The following is a 24,206-nucleotide window of genomic DNA, read 5'->3' as shown; positions in this document are numbered from 1 at the left end:
TGGAGCCGACTGGAGCCAAGACTGAAAATGAAATAAAAATGAAATACATGCGCTGATGAAAGGGCGCACTCTACTGTACTAGGAGGAACGATATATGGTGCCGCGCTATCATCCCTTTAAATCTGCTCCGTTCCCCTCGCAGACAGGCACGTTCCGGGGCCACAGTGGATGTACTGTTGCCCCCTCCTCATGAGCTGCCCTGTCTGAGCAGATATGAGTCCAGATGGTTGGACCCTGCTGCGAGGAGACGTGGACGGAGGTCCGACGTTGACTGGACCCTTTTCACGGGAGGCTCCTGGTGTTCACTTGGCATCACCTCGGGAGTTTTGGGTTTCGGCTGCACGTCTGTCCTGTTGCTCTTGATAAACACTGAACTTCATGTAAGCGTAACATTGAGCGAACGAGCACATGTACCAGTAAGAAGTGCTGCTAATATGAAATATTCATGGCTCTCCCTGGAAGGAGGAGGATGATTTACATCAGCTCTGTTCTTGACTGCATATTTACACAGTGTTCTTTTACACATTTCTCCCCCATATACTGTAGCATGCACACACACACACACACACACACCTCTATAACCCTCGAACCCAAACATGAACCCAATTCTAACGTCAACCCTAAAACTGTGTGTTAGCTGTCAAACAGTCCTTTAGAGTTGTGGGGACCAGCCAAAATGGGCCCACTTTGCAACAATGTCCTCACCTTACTAGTGGAATGAGTACTAACTCAATACACAGCAAAGACGAGGACACACGCACGCTTCAGAAACATTCCTGATCTGCTCAGCTTGCTGTTGTCACCTCACATTCAGCCTTTTATATCAAAATTATCTGGCATGGTCTGGTGGTCTTTAGGTTCTCTATATAAGTAGTGACAGAAGGAAAGTGTCTTTTCCTGAATAAAGGTTGGGGGGTGGGGGCAGACCACCTGGTTCTCCTTTTTCTGAGCGCTTACAGCCAGATACCTGCCTCCCTGTGTTATTCTATATGCTGGTTCAGGCTTCAGGGGGGTATTTAATGCAGTCATTTGTGTCGATAGAGTTACTGGGAATGAACACAGCCTCTGCAGCGGATGTGCGTTTCTTTAGGAAATTTTAGAGGATCGATTTTCACACCAAAGGTGCTGCCGCTCATTGGTTCACCAATATAGTTGCAAGTGGAGCCGGACTTTTCTTTTGTCTAGTGATCTCAACAGCGGAGGAGCTGCATGCATGACATGGATAGAGGAGAACAGTCTATCAAAAGAGAGAGAACTAATTAATGAATTTGCATTAAAGGGCTCCGTGAAAGGAGCGAGAGTCTGTTGCATTTGTCTCCTGAGTCCCTGGTCTGTTTCCGGTTGCCGTGGTGCTTCCAGCAGGTGTTTGGCACAGCCCTTAACAACACCTAGCGCAGCTGATTTGTAGCAACTAATGAGGGCCTGTTTATATGCTTCAGCTTTTTGGTCAGTCACTCTCTGTGGTGGCATCCCAACCTTGAACTACACTGGTAAAATATGCTGTAAGTTTGGTGCCATTTGCCTTCTACTGTTCATGTAACTAACAGCTGGTGTGGCCTGGTGTTGGGCCACTGGTTATCCTGCCTAGCTTCTTGGTTTTTGTTTGCCGTTCTTATTGCCTCCTTAATTCAGTAGCAAAATAGTGCCTTTCTTATTTAGACATTCCCTTTTATTGTCGTCAACAGTGGCTTGTTTGTGTTTAGACCAGATCGTGGTCTGCTGGGATTTGAGGGAGGAAGGTTAGGTTTGTATATAGGTATTTTGGTTTTTCTCTTGTCTTATTTAGTGTCTAGGGGCAGTGACCTCTGCCCCTCTAGTTTCCCTCTCTAGTTAGCTGAACCCCTGGGGGTTGGTGTGATGGTGGCACTTGACATCATTTTTGTTGGAACTGAACCATGCGAATGTCTAATTTCGAAGAGATAATTGCTAAAAATTTACCTTGCATTGTGACTGTATTTACCCGTACATGGGTGGTCTGTGGGAAACCCTGAAAGGAAGTAAAGGTTGAATTTGTAGCTGCAGGGCCTGAGGAGGTAGCGTTCTTAGATCTGCCACTCGCAGTTCAACGGGACGTCACCAAATTAGATGAAAACAAAATGAATGGGATGCCGTGTTTATGACTCCACAGCAGGATGTGGTTGAGGTGGAAAATAAAGCAGAGAACAATCCACATTGGCCGTGTATTCAAAGATGTCAATCTTGGGTGTAAAGCTAACTTGTTGGCCACCAGCTTCACTCCATTGTGACCTCAGGCCAGATCCCTGTAGGCTGACGTTGCATAAACCTGCTAATGTATTCAGTAGATGGTGACCTGAAAGAGTTGGGTCTTGCTCAATTATATTGATGCTTCAAAATCACAACATTGGTCTCTGGATGAATAAAATTACCATCTTTGGTCATCGGGAGACAAAATATCCTTAGGTGTTCAGCACAGAGGAAAACAAATCCAAGAGGTGAAGATCAGTGCTTTGAGAACTTTATTACCAGCTGGGGCCTCGGACAGAAAACCACACTGAGGTTCACAGCCAACGACGTACAGTACCTCAGACGATGCGTAGGAGACCGCCATCCATCATTGGGTCCTGGATCCTTCCGCTTTAGTTGCCCTATTTGGCTATGTTTCAGCTTTTAGGGGAGTCTTCTCACCCGAGCATTTCTATATATGGTTACCTGAAGATCACAGCTTCTCACTCAAGGTCGTGCCTTGGTACCTCCTGCTCTGCCAAGTCATGTTCTGCTCAATTCTGCTGACTCATGCTCTACATAACTGTGACTACAAGCTTATTGGGTTGATTATACATGAAGATGCATATTAAAATATATTCATTTTTCCAAGTGAATCTCATTCTGAGGCGATGCTGCGGTCCAGTTATTTACGCCGCAGTGTTGTATTGCAGTCTACTTGCATCAGAGGCTTCCATAACCTGCAGTCATCGCGCAGAAGAATTCAGGTGCACACAGCAAAATTCTCCAGCAAAAGCAGGAGCTAAACTGAGAGGCAATTGCTCAAATTCAAAGATGATTTCTCTTTATCCCAGTGACTTCAGCTCCTGAGCCTCTGGGCTGGGGATTTTCCTCAGCGGGGAAGCCGTCAGCTCTGGCAACGCTGTGACTGACATGTGAATGGCGCCAGTGGAGGGCAACTCCAGTTTCCCCCCACAGGCCGGTGTGGTGTGAATGGAGGAGAGACGGCGGTCTTTGAACCTCGGTTTCTCATCCTTTTCTCTGTGTCGACCATTCTTCTCATCTTTCTTTTCTTGGCGCTAATTGTCAACAGGTGATTCACAACCTAAATAGCGTTGGTTTTCGCTGAGTAAAAACCTCAACAGTATCCAAACAGCCTTTTGCTTTTCCATCTCTTTTAGTGATTCTAACTTCATGTGAAACTCCCGTTTAGCTCTGCCTGATAAGTGAGCTATAAATAAACGTAACGCATTTTAAGGTGATTCAGATCAAACATGAAACTCCCCACAGTATTTATCATATGAATACGAGGCCTGACCTCATGTTTCAGTGGACAGACAGCTGGATCGGGACTCACTGCACAGATTCTCTTTCACTAACTGCGTTTCCACGATCCTCACGGCTGCAGCCTGTCGACCTTCTGCTCTGTCTCGCACAGCTGCATGTCTTAAACTTCGTTTCCACATCCAATCAGGTTTCGGCCGAATTTTTCACCGAGCGCTCTTGTGCATTCCCGCAACCTTTGTCTTCTGGGTCCAGGTTCTCTCGTTTCTCCTTGGCAAAGGCCGGACTTCTGCACCTCCTCAGCAAGTGAAGGCTGAGGTGAGCACATGGCTGGAATAATCTGCCATCTGGAAAATAACAACTTTAAGCAGGTCCCGCCATAATTACCCTGCTAGCGCCGAACAAAGGCGTTGAATGTTCTGTGGTGACAACTGGATAAATAATGGAGACAGGAGGTCGCTGTGAGTCACTCACATCCAGCAACTGAAGACTGGTTGTTATTTGGCGCTCGTTAACACTGGTTAAAGAGTTTTTTTGGGGGGGGGTAGGGGGGGAGATTCCTATTCTTATTAAAGTGGATGGTTTCCAACTCGCACGTAGCTTTGGCAGCTAACTATTCCACTCTGACAAACCCATTCAGGCACTTCAACTGGAAGAGATGAAGGATTTCAGCCTGAGTGCAGCCATTCTGAGTGGCTCCATCCCTATTTTGCTATGGTTGGACCACATGAGCATGAAGTACTTTCCAAATCTGTGCCTTTAATCACTCTGGATTTACAAGAGGAGAAAAATCTACATTTGTCCCACATATGAGGCTCTCACCTCCAGAGCTAATTTAAATCAAATTGAAAAGTGCAACAAGACTGATCTGTCATGGGGAAAGCTTCATATGTGGCATGAAATCCTATCTGGCTGTGAAAAACCTGTTTCCGTCTCTCTCGCACACACTGGATCCGGTGCCTGGACCTGACAAAGCCCAGAATTTATTTACACTGGCCATCCACTAAAATGTCTTGTTAAATTAGAATCCCATCAGTCTGCAGTCTGAAGGCCCTCAGTCAAAATGCCTTGGAAAGAAATTGTTTGCAGCTGAGACAAATTAAGGGAGGGGGAGCTCCGGTGAAATATCATGTTTAAGCTGGTGTGCAGGAAACGGGCTCTTACCTGCCAGGAAATGAAGTGTCGAGCACAGGCCAGCTTACATTTCCCCTCCTGCTTTCAAATTTAAAAAAAAAAAAAAAATTTAGCTGGAGATACGATGGCTCCAACTCTCGTCCACGGAGGCCACGGCAAACACTGCAGCAATGGTTGTTTTTTTTTTTTTTTTTTTTAAATTTATTTAAAAAAGATGTTAAGTGTCTGTGATGAGTGTTGTTTTGTCACAAGGTCTTGACTGTCAGATTTCCACACAGCAACTCTGGGGGGGGGGGGCTTAGTGGCCCCTGTGTAAAAGGGACAGGAGATGCTTCTGTTGTTCCTCAAGGGTTTTATTGATTCACTGGTAAAGATTTTTCATCCCATCAAATGACAGAACACATTAATTGATCATATTTGTATAAATACTGATGTGTGTCCCCTTTGATATTAGGTTTTTTTCCTGTGACACTATGTAATTTAAGAGTGATAAAGCAGACATTTAAAGGTTATATTAAAATGTCTAAATGCACCTCAGGGGGATTTTTATTTTATTTTTTGCAGAAGTTGCAGAAAAATCAATTTTGTCACTGCCAATTGTTACACATTGGAGCAATAATGTAAAAAACTTGTTTGAATGGAATGTTCTGTCATCTGTTTTTCAGGTCTTTCTGTTTGTCGAACGTTTGAAGGTCACAGCTGTCTGAACACCCACACGAACCCGCCGTCACTTCTCCCCGATGAGACGCACCTCCTCCGAGTGAAGGTCTGCCGCAACGGCGGGGAGTGATTCACGGCTAAGTTGAGGTCAATATAAACAATCACAGTGGAGCTGGTGTGTATTCTGCATCAACACGGCCAGTTCAGTCTAAACAGACATTAAGAGGTGCAAATGTAAAGCTGGACTCCTGACTCTCATCAGAGGCATGTGTAGCAGTTCTGTCTGGCCCCAGATAAAGAATAGAGTACCTGCAGTGGAATCAACACAAGTAGTTTGAAGTGTTTAAAAAAAATTTAAATTCCGACAGCCATTGTTGGGAAGTGTGTCCAACAAAAAACGGCTCCCTTGATGGAGACGTCACTGGTGGTAATTACCTGCTGGGCTGCCAAACTCTTTTATCACAGATTGGGCCCTTGTGTTCGGGATGAGGTTGGGAGCTGTCTGGCAGAGGTCCTGCTCTTTGGTGAGTTGTGCTCCTCGCCAGAGGGCCTTGATTCTATCAGAGGTGAAACGCCAGCCCGTCTATCACCCTGTCGGGGCTGACAGCCATTCAGCCCAACCAGAGGCCTCCCTGTGAACAATCACAAAGCTCTTTCTCATTGAACAAAGGCTTGTTATGAGGGAGGGGTGTTCCCAGCTGTCAGGACAAGAGCCACACCTTGCTCTTTTTGGTCAAATCCAGAGCCTTTTTCAAGAGCCCATGCTCCCCTTTCTTCTCGCTCTCACTCTGTATTTTTATGATGCATATAACAAATGTTTAAGGCTTTTCTACTGCATTAAAACGTGCTACCCAAGGTGTAAATACTCCTATTTGTCACCTGAGGGAGCCAGAACTCAGCCAAGCATATCGCGGCTATTTGGCACCAAATTGTTTTCACAGTAATCTCACATTTCTGACTATATTTAGCAAAACTCTGTTGCGCCTTTTGTGTAATCTAACACCAAAGTGTCTTTAAAAAACAAACACCTATCTCACTAGATGGCCCAATTATCTGTTAAAACAAAAGTAAAACTTTGTCACATCTCTCGGAGCTGGCGTCCAATGAAAAGTGGCACATTTCTTTAGTTAACTTTGATTTTTGAACTTTGAAACAACGCAACAAACGATCATATTTGCAAAGCTTTAGCCCTTAAACTGATATCTATAATATGATCACCCTATAATTGCCCACAGGGGGCACTATCATATCGAGGAAGAATTATAGGTTACGTTCCAACACCAATACAAATTGTTGCCTTGTCTTGTCAGCATTCCCGTGGACGATGAGGATGACTTGAGTGCGCACAGAGTGAATATCAACTCCGGCTTCACTTGCAGCAGTGCCAGAGCACTGAACTGTGTGATGCTTCACCGAGTCTGCTGTTACATAAGCAGTGAGCTGCCTGCATGGATCAATTATTCAGCTCCGTGTCACAACTCCGAGGATGCTTTGATTATGACAGACAGCCAGACAAGGCAGCGCAGTGGATGCGCGCATTCCCCACCGAATCTGTGCCCGCTCTGCCTTGGACACTTGATTTTCTTTTTTTATTATTATTTGTTGCCGACGGCAGTTGGGAAGTCAGGGCTTGCTGGTCTAGTTTGGACATAAAAGGGCCCTGGTCATTCTAGGGGGGGAGAGAAAGTACACTCTGCACATTGTTTCAGGCGCGTTTCATCACTTCCCGGGGCCCATAAAGGCCAGATCTGCAGAGGTCAGTCCAGAGTTTGGACAGTAGAGTGCATCAGGATTTACAACCCGTCTTGAAGATCAACCGTCAACATCTGCTCCAGGCTGCTCGTGATGCAGAGCTGTAAATGTTCAAAGGGTTCTTTTAGAGCCGGTCGTGACTTTCTCTCCGCCTTTTGGGAGGACGAGCATCTCTCTTCATGTCTGCAGTAAATCATGAGGCGCAAACTCTGAGTAATGATAGTGTGTCACTCACTACTTCCAGATTATCTTTACTACCCCCCCCCCCCCCCCAAAAAAAATTGTAAACCACCCCTTCCACTTAAACAGAAACCAAAAGAACCTCTAATTTCCTCATTTAATTTGCTCTGACTGGTTGCATCCTGATTACGCAACTTCAGCGGCACTTTAATTAGCACAGGGGGATGATCAAAAGTTCCTTTGCAATGGAGGTGGCTCAGCCTTATCTAATTACCCTGCTTTCAAGTTTGTTTGCACAGTTAATATTAGCAGATGTTTACAGTAGCCGTATGTAAAAACACAAATTGGACAGCGCCTAGTTACAGGAGCCTCCTCATAAATTAGGAAAAGATTAAGAGACTGTAGAGGCTTACATTCAGTGTGTTGTTGCACCAAGCCCTCACTCTTGTATTTCACTATGAAGCCAGTTTTACTCATATAAAATATATCTGTTTCCATGTGAGCGAATCGACTCCGAGGAGAATAAACTCAATCCCTGTTAAATTATAGATTAAGGACCAGCGCTGGTTTGGCAGCTGGCGGCTGCGTGAACGCGGAGCTGCGCGCAGTTCCGCGCACTCGTGCTGCGTCACCTCGCCGCCGTATCCGAAGCAACATGAAACCTTTGGCGCAGATGAGTCACTGGATTTAAAAGAGACTGTATGAATATGGAAGATTCCCCTGACAAAGCGCTCTCTGGCTGCCTTTGTCGGACACTCGTGACTGAGTTAGACCTTTCCTCCCACACTGAGAATACCCCCCCCCCCCCTAATCTTTTATTCACCAAAAATAACTCCACCAAACGCGGGGCTTTTCCAGCGATTTACTGTATCAGCACGACGATTTCGTTTTGACGGTTGCAAATATACGCAAGCTAAATAAAAAAGAAAGGACAAGACGGGGCACTGATCAGCTTATAATTATGATAAGGGTTGTGGGAAGCTTCTATAATCCATCAAAACATTTTTAGGCAAAGTCGGAATACAAAACTTTACATTTATTAACCACAAATGACAACAAACCAGTTTTTGTTCAGACATCAGGACACCATTTTCTCCTCTTCTTTCTTATCTTCTATATTTAGCAGTTGGTTTATAAATAGCAGGGGAGGAAATGCAGATTGTACATAAATATAGAGCCCAGTGAGTGAAAAATAAAGTTATTTTGGTGCTGCCTGTGATTGAAAATAGAAATAGTTGTTTCCCAACATCACTTTGCTGTAACATGACACACCGAGGCTTCTTCTTACTCTTGCGGGGAATTTCATGCAAAGCAAATCTCATCGGCTGTCAAAGGCATCAAGATCTTGTGAGGCATCAACGTTAAACATGGCACAGCACATTTACACCATAAAGAGCATGCTCAGACACAAACAAACCTAGACATACCCAGCATTATAAGAGCTTAATAGCCTATTGGGGCATTTGAAAAGGTATATTCTGTCTACACTGATGGATTATCAAGGCATAGCTCGGTTTTTAGACTGAGACAAGCTACTTTTCCCCCGACTTTCTAAAGAATCACTGATGCTATCTTGTTTTGCTAGCTCTACGTAGGCAGGCATCACTCAGACCCTGAGGGTTCAACATAACACAAGATCAAATATAGCAGGTCACTGAACATTAAAGCAAAGATAAACAGGCAGGTAACAAGAATCCTCTCACTAATGCAGCATAAATGTATTAATTCATTCATTTTATCTAAAGGAAAAATTTGTCCATTCATATATGACACTTAAATCCTATAGGGGTTAATTATAAAGATTGACACAATTAGTTTGCCTTTTTCAATCAAAGTTTGTCACTATAATAAATTGTAGGTGAATTATGTTATATTTTTAACGTGGGATTATAACTGTAGACCTGTTTTGTCTTATTTATCTCACTCAGATGTGCATTAAATGTGCAGATCAGAACAAAATTATACACACAATAAAAGTCCTTAATTATAACATTGAGAGCTGAACACAGAACTATACAGTAGTTGCTCCTTTAACAACAGCTGTGTATCTCTTTTCACGAAGGCCAAGGATTGGTGGAAAAGTGACCGTTTTCATACAGTTTGCGCTGCTTGTTTGATGCAATTCACAGCAGCTTGAAGGCTCATCTGACCCCCAAAAACACTGACGGTAATGTGAAAGCCAGCCAAAGCCGTTGCAAGTGAGGTAAAAACACCCTAACACGAAGGAACATTCAGGAACAAGGCCATGCTCTGATCTACATTCAAAATGGCAGTTTTTGATGATGGCGAGAACTCACAGTGTTTCTTCTTTGTTTGTTAAAGGCATTCCAGTGGATTTGTGCTCCTATTACAAACATTACGGTAACATGTGGCCCTCTTTGGTATTAACGGTTGGCTCAATCTGGTGATAGATAGATAGATAGATAGATAGATAGATAGATAGATAGATAGATAGAAGGACTCATTAATTGATTGATTCATGCTGGTTTATCACTCCTGGACTCCGGGGACGTCGTCTCATCAGGGCTGCGTGTGGTGTCCTGAACATGCACGTCTCCGTGCTGAGCGTCTTCTCTGTTTTCACAGGACTCCGGATTCTGGCTCAGATCTGCGCTCTGATTGGTCAGCGAGGCTCTCCTGGTCTCTGACAAGCAGAGGTCCTGCCACTTATTCCGATTGGCGTCCATTTCATCAACCATGGGCTGCAGCTTCCTGTTGAGCTTCAGCAGCGTCTGGGACGAGACATGTGAGCATGCATGTGATGTCTGCACCAGTACTTAGTTGATAATGCTATTTATAAAGCTTCTACCTTGTAAAGTGGTTTACAGATGCCGTCTATCCACTCCAGCTGCAGGTCCGGCAGCTCATCTTTACGATTACGGTCAAATATGGGCTGTGGAGAGAAGATAATCCTTGATCACGTCTAAGGATGGATCGTGTCATTTTATCTAGTAAAATAATAATGAAGATTTATTCTGTGAATTGCATGGCGCGCAACGCTCTGAAGTCTTTCTTACTTACCGCTGGGGTCAACTTGAGCTCTGCACGCTCTCTGTCACCTTGTTCAAAGAATTCACTTGTCACCAGCTCTGCCACCTTTTACATCAATATCATGCAATTATTATTTAAACAGGTTAGCATCAAACATTGGGCTGCTACAGTGGTGTTAGCTTCATTCTATCTGCTAATTGTAAATGATTTCATTAGGAAAATTCAGGGAACAATTCCTGGGCTCCTAATGAAAATAGTTAAATATGACAAACAGATTTCGGCAAACGGTTTCATCTCCAGGCCAAAAACTGGAGTTAGAACTGATGTGAATACCAACAAGAGCCCCAGACCTGCTTAGAAATTTTCCAAGGACGAGTGACGGCGCCAAGATCGCACGCCGTCATCAGCATGGACCTGTCGACAGCACACGAGTTTATGTCTCCTGGGTCATTTTGGCTCAGTATGTTTTCATTGAAAAAGAAAGGCAGAAACCTGAAAACTTCTCTGTGTCCTTCATCGGTCCATTTGAATTCTCCAGACAAAACACTCTCAAAGAACTTGGTTCTCCTCCTCCACAGTGAGAACGTCGATTAGGAGAGAAACAAGAAAAGATTCCAGAAATCAAAATTAGAGTCCTGCTATTCATCCATGAATAAGTCTACTCAATTTGACTTTTTTCCCCCCCACACGACTCTTATTAAATACTGCAGCTTATGACTGATTATAAAAAAAAACACTTACTCAAAGTGCAAAGTAAGGTCTGTGGAGAGAATAGCCTGTTTCAATAGTTGCATCATGTTGCTGTACTCTTTAGAGCAGAGGTTTGCAAAGATGTTGTGACCCTGCGAGGAAATAACATAAAAGAGAATGCCGGATCCGCAGACATAGAGAAGCAGACGGGGGCAAGTAGCCCTGGATAAAACGCGTCCTTCGAGTCAATGCGATGGAAAAGGCATTGCTCACTGTCAAATGAAGCTGTCGTTTTCGGAGTTAATTGCATATGTGTATAGACTTTCTGTCCCAGTCTGTTAACAGAAATCAATAGGAAACATGGCGCTAAACAGATCAACACCTGAGATAGAGCAGCAACCGGACAGAACCGTTCCCCACACCAGGGTGCAATATTTTAAACTGCGGATATCGTTCTGCTGTTTTGGAAAGTCGGTGATGTTAACCACTCAAAAATGTCTCCTGTAATAAGCTAATTGTGATCAAAGCAAATATGTTCCTACCTCGCTTTGCAGAATCATGACTGCATGGTTGAAGTGATGGTGCTCCAACGTGGCGGATGTTCCGTAGAGGAGAGCCAGAGCAGAACCTGTCCTGGAGGAAGGAAATAAACAGAGTTGGGCTTCTTAGCCTCGCTTATGTGGCACCAGTTTGCCGTCATACCCCAGACCTCGGACACGCACTTGGCTTGAAAAGCATTGTTCGTGCCGCGGTGGTCCAGGTCATGACAGAGACAGCCAACCATCAGAGCCAGTATCTCTGCGTCTGACAGCAGGTCCTGGAAACTGGCCGTCTGACACAAAGAAAATGTAAATATACAGTTACTATTCTTGTGAAATTCTTCCTATTAGGTATAGATTAGACCATGACAGTATGAGGCCACATAGAATAGGATAGACCAGGCCAGGCCAGGCCAGGCCAGAACAGTGCATGAATTTATCATGGCCTGATCTTTGAACTCACTGTAATCATTATGAACATGCACTGTGAAACATTGAAGGCATGCCTCCAGTTATGATATGCAACGGTTCGATAGTTCTTCCTCACAGTCAGAAGCCAGCGGCACAAAACCTGCAGGAACAGAATAATTAGTTGTATAGTTGAATAAGAAATTCCTGTAAATGTCCCACAGTAGGATAATTTGCATTCCATATGATATAAAAATTGACTTAGTGGAGTCGGACCAAATTAGCTTATCAAATCTCGGTGGTGTGTTTGTTTAGAATGGTGCTATCCCCTCACCTCGTAGTCAATTTTAAACTTCTGAACCACCCCGAGTTCCAGAAACATCCGGAGCGACGCGGTGATCATGGCATCGTTGTCCAAGGAAAAGTCGTTAAAGTGAAACTCGTCAATGCCCAGCTCACTGCTCAGGGGGATTTTAGCCGCCTAAAGGAGAGAGGACAGTTCTGCCAATCACTGGAGGCACTGAGATCTAAGCATCAAAATCCCATCAAAATCAGGTGTCCTTAAACACATCATACTTGACTTTTGCATCCTGAAACGTTACCTTCAGTCTGTCGACTTCTACTTTGGAGCAGGTTGCATGGTAGGACAACATCTGAAAGAGAGATTATTCACAAAGAGGGTGTTTTTTTTCAGTTCAAATCAAAATGTCATATTGTGAGGCAGAAACGGTGTCTTTTCATCAGTAGTTTGTTTCTGGAGTTTCATCCATCATCAGGTGAGAGACAGAAGCAGTGTTGAACAGCCACTGCCTTTGATGACGGCCGAGCAGCCTGGCACATGTATTTATCGTGAATTATTGAAAGCAGCTGAAATATTTATCGTATCGCAGGCGAAAGAATGTTTTCTGAGGATAATGTGATGGCTCGGGTTGGATATCGGGCAGTGTAGCACACAGCAGACTAATGGGAGCCAATCATGGGAATCAATCAGACGCACCAAGCACGTCCTTTACAAAGAACGACCTGGTTTTTACGGCTCCTCTGCAGCTTAATTGATCCTGTTATAAATTTCCCATAGCTAGTTAACTGTGAAGTTAATTTATATGATTTTGCATGCATTTAACTCCCAACTGTCACACCAACAGACACAATTCAGTTTGAGAGGCCTACATCCAGTGCTACGGACTGCTTGGCCCACGTCTTCTTGACCTGATTGTACATCATAGTGTTGTTGATTCCAAGTCCACAGAATATTACAAATGCCTGCGACCAGAAAAAGACAGAGGAAATAACAGTTGTGCTTTAATATAACGTGGATTTCCTGCCTTGTTTAATGGAAGGTATAACTCAGGTTTGAGGATCTCACCTCAAACAGTCTCTGATCTGCATCGTTGAACGTCTTTCTGTCCAGGCGATTCAGAATTTGCGCGACACCTTGAGAAAAAGCACATGTCCGCCGTTGTTAATTCCGGGTTCTGAGCCGATTGGCTGTTTTCCGGGTCACTTACCGATGATCTGATGGGTCCGATTCCAGATGGGAACACACAAGACGGACCTGATGTGAAAACCTGAGGCCTGATCTGCCTGTAAGGATGGGGTGAGAAGACAGGAGAAGGGTCTGCGTATAGCCGCGAGCATGAAAGTTGCGGTCATTACATTCGCCTGAGGTCAAATGGTTTCGTTGTGCCCCCACCTCGGCGTCGAAGCGTGGGTCCTGACAGACGTCACTGATGTTAACAGGAAGTCCCGTGGACGCCACCAGCTCAGCGATGCTGTTATTAATCAGCCAATCTGAACACGATAGCTTCTCCATGCTGATGCGGCCCAGAAAACAGGAAAAAACTGTCAGATCTGAGCATTTAAAGATAAAGAGATGTGTTTTTTATAGGCAGACACAGCTCTTATTTTTCTCCTTTTTTATTGCTTTCCATTGTTTTGGACCTTCTGATTGACAACCTTTAGGCCAAGTATGTGTCACCTCGGGCCAATAACAACGTTGCTACAAGAAGCTAAACTAACCAAAGCTTCTGTGCTAATTAAGGTAAAAAACAAGTGGGTCTGTAATCTCCCTTTGTGCCCTGAATGCCCGGTTTGCCTGCTAACTCGCACAATAAATGTGACCTCATTAGCTGGCAGTACGATACAGACATGGAAAACATACATTTTGATCTCTGAGTCAAAGAGGAACATACAACTCTGAATGGAGAGGAGCTCTGAATGGAGGACTGTAATGTATGTTGTTCTTATTTCCACTTATGCCACCGTACATAACATTTCTGTGTGTTTTTCCTGGTGCCACTGTCACCTGATGTCGTGGTCCATGGTGCACAATGGCGACATGAGCTCGAACGTCTTCGAGAACTTCACCACCTGCGGGAGGAGACAAGACAGCACAGCAGAGATAAGAGCGCTTTGCACAGGAAAGGCCAGGTGGATTAAATGATGAAGTCGAGGCAAATGGATCTGTGAGGAGAGACTGTAAAAGGTGAGGAAGAGTGGACCGGTGAGTCAATGTCCTCGAGGAGAAGCACGGAGCAGCGCTCGCACTGCAGCAGGGTTAACGCTCGCTGCATGATCTTCCTAACAATCTTCTCCAGGTCGGTTTGTTCTTCAAACAGGTCGTTGACCACCTCCAACAGAGCCTATATGACCACAGTGAAGCATTATAAAAGTGTTGTTCACGACGTAACGCTTGTTTTCTTGTAAACACGCTGGTTCTGTCTCTTACCCGACTCCTTTCATACTCTTTACGAGACTCTGAAAACAACTTGGCATTGGAAATGGATATTCCACAGAAAGGCAGATACATCTGCAGCACCTGAGCAACAAATCGAAGAAGAAAAAATCAACTCTGACAGACATGGAGATCATAAAGAAAGTGTAATGAAAATTATCTGGAGAGGCTGAACACTTTGATTATGTTCTTTCAAAGAGAGCCCCCGTCGATGAAGCCTAAATCTATCAGAATTCAATGTCCCAACGTGCCTCAGTTTCTATTTTCAGCAAATGCAGAGCTCAAAGACAGAGGCAGCCTTCCTTGAGCTATATTCAGAGTTCTATTCTTGATTCCCTGATTTCTACAAACCCAAATCTTTGGCTAAAGTTATTATCTGAGGCTTCACAGCATCTTGAAGCCGAACCCCTTTTCCCTTCATAATTTTATTCTGCCATCTTGTGGTCAGATGTCTCCATCCTCTTCAAGCTCTTTTCCCCGCTGTTTATTCCCCCTTTGCCTCGCAGAGATTTATCATCTTAGACTGTATCACCTGAGCCCAGTTCAGTTGTTTGCCCACTTGATACTCCCTGTAGGATGATCACTACACTGTGAACACATGTAAAACTCAAAATGCTTTTGAGTTTTTAGCGTGTCAAAGAGATTGCATGGAGAGCAGTTGAAAGTGTTTACAGTTTCCAAAGCATCTATACACACCTATACAGCACAGTCAGTCGTTATGTGCTGCATGTGACTAAAGGCTTGACCTCTCTTCATTTCCCTTCCATTTGCTTCTGAGGGAACACTCTCCACATCCATTAAAAAGATTTAGAGTGCAAACGGTACACGGATCAACAGTTTTCATGCATGGTAAACTGTGTGTGTGTGTGTGTGTGTGTGTGTGTGGTGTGTGTGTGTGTGTGTGTGTGTGTGTGTGTGTGTGTGTGTTGTGAGTTGTAAATGTCCTTAATAGCCAACGCTGCAGCAATAAAGAATGCAGCAGAAAGTAGTGCGCAGTCCACCTACTAACACAGTTCAGATGAATGTTTACGAGTCTCACCTTCTCATCATCCTCTGTAAAGGGTGTTCCCATGGGATTTTTGTTGATGGCTTGTACAACACCGATAACCTCCCCATCGCTGTTGCAGATGGCCAAGCATAAAATGGACTGTGTCTTATATCCCGTTAGCTTGTCTATCTCGTCACTGAAGCGGTGGTCCTGGAATGCACATCAAAATGCATCTTATTAAACGTGTGTGTGTGTGTGTGTGTGTGTGTGTGTGTGTGTATGTGTGTGTGTGTGTGTGTGTGTGTGTGTGTGTGTGTGTGTGTGTGTGTTATACTATCTTATACAAAAAAAAGTATATTAAGGATTTTTTTTTATATAAAGAAAAACCCTATCCAGAGCCTGTGCTGACACATGTCTCCAACATTGCAGTGATTCAGTGACAGCGCTCAGGGGATCAGGCATCGTGACGGTGCTTTAACCTGAGCAGCCCAGGGCCAAGATATAATGATGTGGAGCGCAACTGGTGGCGCTGGCCTATAGATGCGCAATGTGGAATATAGAAAGCTGATTCGAATGTTTGCATGCTGTCGAATTCTAGGACCGTCGTGCACTCTATCGTGTCTCGTATCGTTCATTCTTAGAGAATACGCTGCAGATAGAGTGGAACTAGGAAAATAAGCTTCACTCCCCCCCCACCGAACTGTCAGGGCGCATTTACCTCATAAGCATTCGGGATGTTTACAGTCTCTCCGTGCTCTGCGACGTAGCCAATGATGCCCTTGCCCCACGGAACTTGGACTTCGTTGGAGTTGAGGGTGCTGGATGAGGGTCTGACGGTGGTACCCGAGTGCACGTCGAAGAACTTGGACACCAGTGTCCTCTTGTGCGCAGGCCCCTCCACCAGGAAAAGCGAGCACCTGTCCGCGTCCACCAGGATGCACACGTTGATCAGTATCTTGTAACTGAGGTTTGTCAGGTCCAGGTCGTTGGAAATGTCTTTGACTAACTCTAAGAAAAACTCCCTTTCGTTGGTTTCCTTGAGTCTGTATTTGTAGTCGATGGCGCTGGAGGCGTACTGGGGCACGTTGACTCGGGACTCCAGCAGAGCGCTCAGGATGTGCGCGGTGGTCGGAGGCAGGGAGCTGGCTTTACGCAGGAGCGCACGGCGCCTCATGCTGGACTCGTATTCGTATTCGCTCAGGTTCACATGCTCGTCGTAGGTCCGATGCGCGGTGGTGGCTTTGGACCGAGCAAAGTTCCGCCGCAGCTCCATGTGGGACGATCTGCGCCGGAGTGCCTCCGGGTTGGTGGACCAGGTCTGATCCCTGGGAGCGCCGCGCCTTTCCTCGGCTGCAGATACTTTGGACGGCTGATGTTCTTTCAGCCATCTGCCCACCTGGTCACATTTCGCTTTCCGGACGAGGTACTCCTCGAACAGGTCCGGGTGGCAGTCCAAAAACGCTTCTACATCAGAGAAGTCGAACGTTGTCATGGTGAAAGGCGCCGCGGAGACCAAGTGAGGCGCTCCAAATCACAACAAGAGTTAAAGGAGTAGCCTTGAGATGGGAGGATGCTCCTGCAGCCGAGTTTCTCAAAGAAGTGATGCCCTCAAAACAATGATTCAGTCACTCTTGCACGTAAAACAGCCTGCAGCTGATTCCCCTTACACACTTGGAGCAGATCTGGTCAAATAGATTCATAGATTCAGACCGATTACGAAGGAGAGGCGAGGAAACTCTCTGCGCTCTTCTGTGGACTGTGCAGAGATGTAGCAGCAGCAGCACCGCGCATACATATCTTCTGCCAAGAACATTTGAAAAATAACTGCGGGGCAGGTGCTCAATATTCCATACCTCACATAATACAGTCCCAGAAAGAATTCGGTGTTCTGCTGTGCTGCATTTGGACACCATCGGTTTTAAATAAGGTTGTTTAACAGGGAACAAAAAATGGGGTGGGGGAAGAAAAGATGCTAATAAGAGTCGCACGGTTGGTTTTTGGGAAATAATAAATGATCAGCATCACAATTTTACATTCAAAAATTCAGCACTTTTTTAAAATTCTCGCTCAAGGATTTCTGAGAATGGTGTGATGGATGAGGCATTGTTATTCTTCTAACAGCCGCAGCCTCACAAAAGAGTCCTAGTCTGACAGTCTTTCTGATTTTAGTTTATTGGAGACATGTTCTGCACGCAAATAAGCATATTTTAATGATTGTTTGTGAAGTATTTCCTTGCAGTCAGAGGCAGGAGCACACCCAGGACAGGTCAACGGGCCATCGCAGGAGAGAGGGGAATATGTGCGCTCAAACCCAGCGCCAATTAAACGCGCACGTATTCATAGGAGTATCTGGACGAACCCGCATGGCCATAGGGAGAGTCTAAACAGAAGAAGGTAAAAATCAAAACTTTCAAGCTGCCAGTTGGGTGCATTTAATCGATGTTGACTGCGAAAAGTGCAGTTGCAAGAAAAAGTCTGTGAACCCTTTTGGATTGCTTGGATTTCTGCACCGAAAAGGAGATGTTTTTGTGTTTTTCAAAATGTGTGTTTTACACAATGTGTAAATGTTCACCATTCACACACAGCGCGGCACTCAGGTCGGGGTCAGGACTCCCTGACTGGGCCACCACAAAAGGAGAACTCTCCTCTGTTGAAGCAAATTCTGTTGAATCTATACGCTTCTATACGTTGGTGTTGTTCGCCTGTTCTGTCGCCCATCCTCTGTTCAGCTTGAGTTTTCCTTCAAAATGTCTTGATAAACTTGGGAATTCCTTTTTCTGCCAATGGCAGCCAATCTGCCCAGGCCCTGCGGCAGCAGCGCAGCCCTGACCACGATGCCCCGTCGCCACATCTCACAGTTGCCATGAGGCTTTGATGTCAATGTGCTGCGACATTTTTTCCCCCTTCCCAACGACTCAGTTTTGCTTTCATCTGTCCACAGAATATTTTGCCAGTCTTAACGTGGACACATGAACAATGAAGATTTGGGACCCTTCATGCGGCTGATTGTAGGGCTTCTGAGATCTTTGTGTGGAGCCATGATTCACATCAGGTGATGCATTTTGAGAACAGCAATCTCTGGTGTGTGTGTGTGTGTGTGTGTTGTTGTTGTGTTTTGTTTTTTATAAGGCCGGGCAGCTTTAACCAACGCCTCCAATCTGCTCACACTGATTGGACTCCTGGTTTTCTGACTCCTGGCTCCAATTAGCTCTTGGAGAAGTCTTTAGCCGAGAGGTTCACATACTTTTTCCTCCCTGCACTTAAGTGTTTACATGTTGTGTTGTTTTTGTGTGGAATGTATTAAAACAGACTGTGTTTGTCTATTGTTCTAACTTAGATGAAAACACTCATAAGCATGACTTTGTGTGTATGCTGGATGTAAAATGTTCAAGGCAACATTAGAGGAAGGGAGACAAACGTGGAGTTAAGTGGTAAATAAACCTCCCACACACACACAAACACCCACACACTGGCTGGAGCTCTGCGGCTGTAGTTCCTGCACCAGTCAGACTGACACCAGAGAAAGCCAGGCAGACAGGGACAGACCATCCAAACCTCACACACAAACAGAAATAAATGAATAAAAATTCTCAGCTACCAAACAGCATATTCAGGTAAACCCAGGATCACGAAATGTGAGGAATATGGAACTTGAGTAAATCTGCCAAAAGCAGGTCGTCTTCATAAAACAGAGTTACTGTGTGGGGAGTGCAGCCTCAGATGGTAAAAAACTTTTCAGTCATCAAATATTGATGGGAGGGTGACAAAGAGCAAGTAAACCTCCACTACACGTCCCTTAAACACATGTGGGAGACCCCAGATTGGCCCACATTATCCACACTTTGTCGGGGAAAGGAAAGTAAAATAATTGTTAACTTGTGATTGAACAGATTTCCACTTGGTGTGTTGCCTCCAGCCCATAGGGCTTAAGAATCAATTTGCATCTGCACTTATAGATGTGGAATGGCTGCAGGCGGTGGCACATTTACAATGCAGCAGCAAGAAATGTAATCCAGAGAGCAGCGGCTCCGCTGGGGCAGAGCAGGGTAATTGGTTACTGGACTTAGCTCAGGCTGCTTGATAGGACTTGAGCATTTTGCTGAAAGTGTTCGAGGTCTCGTGGGAATCCCAATTAAAAAGCAGAGAGTTGAATCCCCCCCCTTTTTTAAGGGTAACAAACAAGACAATTCTGGCTGTTATAGTGCAGACCAAGGCTTATCCAGGGAGATTCGGCTTCACTGATTAAATCCTGGTTTTGTGCTGCTTAATCAGAGGTTTCCCAACTCAGATTGAAGTTTTCTGATGTTTTAAACGGTGCAGAAAGAGCAAAGGTGGTTTCATTTTAATTGTTGTGCAGTGAGGTTGTTGTTGTTTTCACTATGGAGAAAAAGTTTATTAGACCTAACTTGAGATGTAGTCAGGGCACCTTCAGGCCTTCTGGGATCGCTGCGTAAAATCAGGGATTATTTAAATTCCCACTCTTGGGGGTTACAGAATGAGATTCCTTAATTGGGGGAAAATCTCATCAAACAGAGTTGAGGATTACACAAACCAGCTGTGTAATAGGAAAAGTTCTGCAAACCCCGGTGATATAACAGCAGCTTTTTTAAAATTCCTTTTTGTTTTTACGGGGGCATATAATTGCTTGATTTCTCAAAGATATTCATGACACTAATGGCAGCACAGAAGAGAACGTTCCAGAAAATCGTTCGCATCAGCCTAAGAGTGGAACGCATCTCCTGGATGGAGCGATGTCACATTTTGCTCGAACAAGTGGCGGAGCAATAAGAGACGATCAAACGCGATTCCCTGCAACCCAACACGGCCTGCACCCAGCTTGGCTCAGGTGCCATCCCGCGGGATCCAGAACCAGTTTGATTTCGTCTTTATTGGGGTTCATGTTCCATTACAGCAACTGTGCACTATTATCAGATTCGCACTGGGAGGCTGTGTGGTGTGCTTGATTGGCAGCGATTATCTGCCTAAATAGTGTAACGATGAGTAAAATGGAACTGTGCCTTGATTTGAAATGAGCTTTATAATAGGCCTCAGCATTCTGTCTGGGTTTGGTAGATTGTTGCTGTGTCTTTTATTGTTTGTGTGTTTTTTTAGCTTTCTAAACCACATGTAGCTGCTCACATGCTGCCGGATTAGGTGTCACCCACCCTGGATCTATTGTTCATGGTAATAGAATCAGTCCGGCTGTCACAGGAATCCCAACCCAGTTCTGAAGTCGCATCCTAGGACGACGGAGTCCAGACCTGTCAACAAAGGCTTCAGATCTTTTTGATCCAGTTTGGAGCTTGAAGGAAGGTTCCAGGACCGGGACAATAACACATCTTCACATCTGAGGTTTGAGAACAAAGCCTGAAAGAGAAATCCACCAGCTCACCTGTCAGCGAGTTGATTCTCAGAGATCTGCATGTTTGTCGTTTCTTTGTGGTAACCTTCATGTGATGAGTGTTGCTTTAAAACCACAGAATCTGCTCTTTTAGTCGGAGTCAAGGCTCCAGCCAACAAATGGAGGGCAGGTTAGCACAAAGCCATTATCTGGGCGGCCGTGAAGAAGCCGTTCTTTCTGTGTGAGTGTAGAAAAAAGGATCGGAGGAAAGTCAAGGACAGCTGCATATTAAGTCCTCAGCAGTTTAATTCTGAATTGTTACTTCACCAGACAAACCCAGTCCGGTAATAGGACTGGGAAGAAAAGAATAGTCCGTTTTGGTGACCATCCGTGAGTAGACAACAACCCTTAAACATGATCATTTAAGCATATGTTCTTTATAATGAGACACAGCAATAACATTTATTTTGTTTTTCATTTTCTCAGCCTACCAAAACCAACAGATGTAAATGTTGCGTAAGTGCCTTTTTTGTGTCTTTTAAGCAGATATTTGGGGGGGATGTCTATTAGGCGCTTCATTTTCTTCTCTCTTTCTGTGGTTCTAATAGGGACAAAATGACAAACAACCCAATTCCAAAGCAGCATCCTTATTCATCCCACATCTCGAAGTTTGCAATGTTCCCATCCTTCTACCCTCCAGGTGACCCAGAGCCTGGAGTCAGGGCATCTTCTCGACCGTTCCGTAACTCAGACGTGAGCGTGCTGAAGAAAACAAAGGGTAAGAAAGCCACATTCTGTGACAAGAGGTGAAAGATCAGACATCTCTGAGGACGTTTCTGAGGACTGTCATTGACAGGCAGCTCATATAGACACGAACTCTTGGAGTCCCCCACAAAAACCAGCAAGAGCGCTGAAGAATATGGATCCTTTCCTGTGAGTAAATGCTCTTATCATCTCTGATCATCCAAGACATTTGTTCTGGTGACATTTTACTCCATCACACACAGCAATCGGGGGGACAGAAGCAGGTGTTTCACCCCACTCCTCCAAAGGCTGTGTTTCCCAACCCTAAACTCTATGACTGGGACTTGTCCCCATCGTTGTCTGAGCGGACGTGTAACATGCTGAGAAATCTGGAGAGGTCTCGCTGGATCACCTCCTACCAGCTGCAGCACACAGGTAAAGATGCAGAAGGTGGAATTACAAATCAGAGGGGAAGAAAGTGCTACTACACTGCATCCACCTTTTCATGTCGGTTACGTCAATCAAAGCTTGTTTGTGGAAGGGTCCGGGCCAGCCGCGCCTCCAAAGACAGATGACTTCAGTGAAAACGTGATTGACCTCGCTCGGACAAAATCACACTCGGTAAAAATCAACCAGCGGCGTTGTTGTTTCGGTCAACATTCACATTGAGCACCGTTAACCCGTTGTGAGTTCCTCTCCCGACAGAGAGAAACGTCTATTCCCATGTTTCTTCCCACCGAACCAAGGAGAGAATGCAGAAGACAGCAGATGTGTGTCGAGAGGTCGGCCCACGGCCCTCTTGGGCACCTGAATCCAGACCAGAGCGCTTCTCCTTTTGCTACGAACCAGCAAAACCGACCGGATTTGAGCACAGCTCAGTATACTGAGCCTCCAGATTCAAACATAACAAGTGCCTCTGCAAGGTCCCAGGATATCTCACCTAGGAAGAGAGAAAACTTTAAAGTCCAATTTGATGAAATTCTAAAGCAAGTGTCACCAGGCAGCAAAGAAAGCAACTCCCACCACAGCTCAGGCGCAGAGCGGCCTTCGCACCAGTACAAGTGGGCTCCGCCCCAGCCAGAATTAGAGTCCGAAGGAGAGAAAAGGCTCACAGAGCTGAATACTCAGCCAGTGACAGCAGCAAGAGGAGGATCTGACCTCATCCTGGCGGATGCAGGAGTGGGATCACACCATGACCCATCCAAGCGGGATAAGGCGTTGCAGGGCAGCGCGTCACATCGCCGCGTCCTGCCGAGGCCGCCTGCGTCCTCAGGGCTTCGCCTGGCGGCCAGACGCGGGGAAGCTGCAGCCCTCACCCTGCTGGAGCTCCAGGGCTCGTTCAGCAAGTCAGCAGCTCATCGGAGCTTCAACAGCTCCGTCACAGGAGCAGCTGTCGATCTCAGGGACAGTGTGGCTACAGGCAGAAAACACAACTTCTTTGGGATTAACTGCTGCTATCTCCGCGGCTAAATGGAATAGCTACTTTAATTCACTTTTTAAACATCCTCGTCATAAAACAACTATGAAGATTTTTCCGACATGTGATTTGAAGATATCCTCAGATTTTTTTTATGCTAGTTCTCAAATATTTCACTTCATCCAACTTTGCAGCCTGTTACACAATAACAGTCTTATATAAAGCTCCCATAAGCCATTTCTGATGATTGTAAGGGTGGAATAAAAGAAAACCTTCAAAGCTTATTTGAAGGAGTTCAGTCTACCTGCACCTTCCACACAGAAGGAATATTTAATGGCCCTGAATTCAAATTACAGCTCATCTGAAGACTGTGGTCATTCCGTTTTTGAAAAGAGACAATTTGTGCCGTGTTTGGATTTTTTCCCTCCACAAATGTGACCCGGGGTTCGGCACGGATCATTGCGTTGCCTGGGTTATGAAATCAATCTCTGCGTTATGCTGTAGGCACCGCAGTAACCTTGTAGCTTGCGTGAATAGAAAACATGCCTTTGCACGCGTTCTCCGTTGAAGTCAAATCTGCCGCTCTGAAAGGCAAGCCGTTATTTTTGTGAAAGCAAAGTCCTTGAGCGGCAAGCCTGCAGCCCTGGAAGATATAACCGCTTTTCATTTGGACTTCAGTGGAGAAAAAAGACATGAAAAAGAAAAATGGACCAGGCCAGCATCAGCAGTTTAAATGCTCGTCGTTTTTTTAGGGAATGGTAGTTTGTAAAAGGTTGATACTTATATATTTCAAAATATATAGTCATCTCAAGTATCTCTTAATTTGCACGTATAGATTCAAGATTGCATGTTGATCGCGCATGTGCGATAATTATTATATTAATTAATAATAATATTAATATTATATTTGTTGAACACCCTGTGAGTCACCAATGTTGCCAGCAGATGGCAGCATATCACAGGTTTATTAAAATTGTACGAGGACATTGAAATAGTTGTTTTTTTCCGCTTATTTGTTGATTTAAACATGAGTACTAACAAAGGCTGTGCTAGTTTCAAGATAAGGTGGACGTCACGCCACCCCATCAGATACAGAAGCACCTCTGGAATACTTGGAAAATCTCCGTAATTAAAAATAAATAAAAATAAAAACACTGATG

At 44.9% G+C, this 24,206-nt stretch overlaps 2 protein-coding genes and 2 long non-coding RNA genes across 4 annotated transcripts; 3 read left to right on the top strand and 1 right to left on the bottom strand.

The window, feature by feature from the left end:
- Positions 1-1,439: 1,439 nt before the first annotated feature.
- Positions 1,440-3,922, top strand: LOC130532557 (uncharacterized). The gene is made up of 3 exons (XR_008952358.1): positions 1,440-1,502; positions 2,837-2,951; positions 3,039-3,922. It is a non-coding gene; the product is annotated as an uncharacterized LOC130532557 (long non-coding RNA).
- A 4,293-nt stretch (positions 3,923-8,215) lies between these two features.
- pde11al (phosphodiesterase 11a, like) lies at positions 8,216-17,421 on the bottom strand. Its single transcript, XM_057045265.1, has 20 exons — positions 16,263-17,421; positions 15,596-15,754; positions 14,551-14,640; positions 14,324-14,464; positions 14,128-14,192; positions 13,516-13,636; positions 13,331-13,406; positions 13,189-13,256; positions 12,993-13,085; positions 12,425-12,475; positions 12,157-12,303; positions 11,878-11,985; positions 11,598-11,707; positions 11,418-11,508; positions 10,927-11,027; positions 10,678-10,755; positions 10,536-10,599; positions 10,216-10,290; positions 10,004-10,087; positions 8,216-9,926 (listed from the first exon to the last, which is right to left on the bottom strand). The coding sequence occupies exons 1-20, from the start codon at positions 17,034-17,036 to the stop codon at positions 9,672-9,674; spliced, it is 2,751 nt and encodes a 916-aa protein (XP_056901245.1). The 5' UTR covers positions 17,037-17,421; the 3' UTR covers positions 8,216-9,671.
- Positions 9,751-10,181, top strand: LOC130532558 (uncharacterized). The gene is made up of 2 exons (XR_008952359.1): positions 9,751-9,940; positions 10,013-10,181. It is a non-coding gene; the product is annotated as an uncharacterized LOC130532558 (long non-coding RNA).
- Positions 17,422-17,582: 161 nt separating the features above from the next.
- LOC130532555 (uncharacterized protein C7orf31) lies at positions 17,583-24,185 on the top strand. Its single transcript, XM_057045264.1, has 10 exons — positions 17,583-17,938; positions 18,486-20,896; positions 21,040-21,126; positions 21,216-21,275; positions 21,372-21,401; positions 21,494-21,663; positions 21,742-21,818; positions 21,893-22,064; positions 22,171-22,250; positions 22,335-24,185. Exons 3-10 carry the CDS (start codon positions 21,065-21,067, stop codon positions 23,097-23,099), a joined length of 1,416 nt encoding a protein of 471 aa, XP_056901244.1. The 5' UTR covers positions 17,583-17,938; positions 18,486-20,896; positions 21,040-21,064; the 3' UTR covers positions 23,100-24,185.
- Positions 24,186-24,206: the final 21 nt, after the last annotated feature.

This window comes from Takifugu flavidus, chromosome 10 (assembly GCF_003711565.1).
Source record: "Takifugu flavidus isolate HTHZ2018 chromosome 10, ASM371156v2, whole genome shotgun sequence".
Taxonomy (NCBI): Eukaryota; Metazoa; Chordata; class Actinopteri; order Tetraodontiformes; family Tetraodontidae; genus Takifugu; species Takifugu flavidus.
Note: the sequence above shows the minus strand (reverse complement) of the source record. Positions and strands in the feature narration are given on the sequence as shown.

Coding starts and splice junctions, on each gene's coding strand:
- pde11al (XM_057045265.1), bottom strand. CDS start 17,036: ATGACAACGTTCGACTTCTCTGATGTAGAAGCGTTTTTGGACTGCCAC. Junction 12,476..12,992: donor AGCAGTCCGTAGCACTGGAT/GTAGGCCTCTCA, acceptor TCTCTCTTTCAG/ATGTTGTCCTACCATGCAAC. Junction 11,708..11,877: donor GCATGTTCATAATGATTACA/GTGAGTTCAAAG, acceptor TCTTTGTGTCAG/ACGGCCAGTTTCCAGGACCT.
- LOC130532555 (XM_057045264.1), top strand. CDS start 21,065: ATGGAGGGCAGGTTAGCACAAAGCCATTATCTGGGCGGCCGTGAAGAA. Junction 21,402..21,493: donor CCAACAGATGTAAATGTTGC/GTAAGTGCCTTT, acceptor TGGTTCTAATAG/GGACAAAATGACAAACAACC. Junction 21,664..21,741: donor CGTGCTGAAGAAAACAAAGG/GTAAGAAAGCCA, acceptor TGTCATTGACAG/GCAGCTCATATAGACACGAA.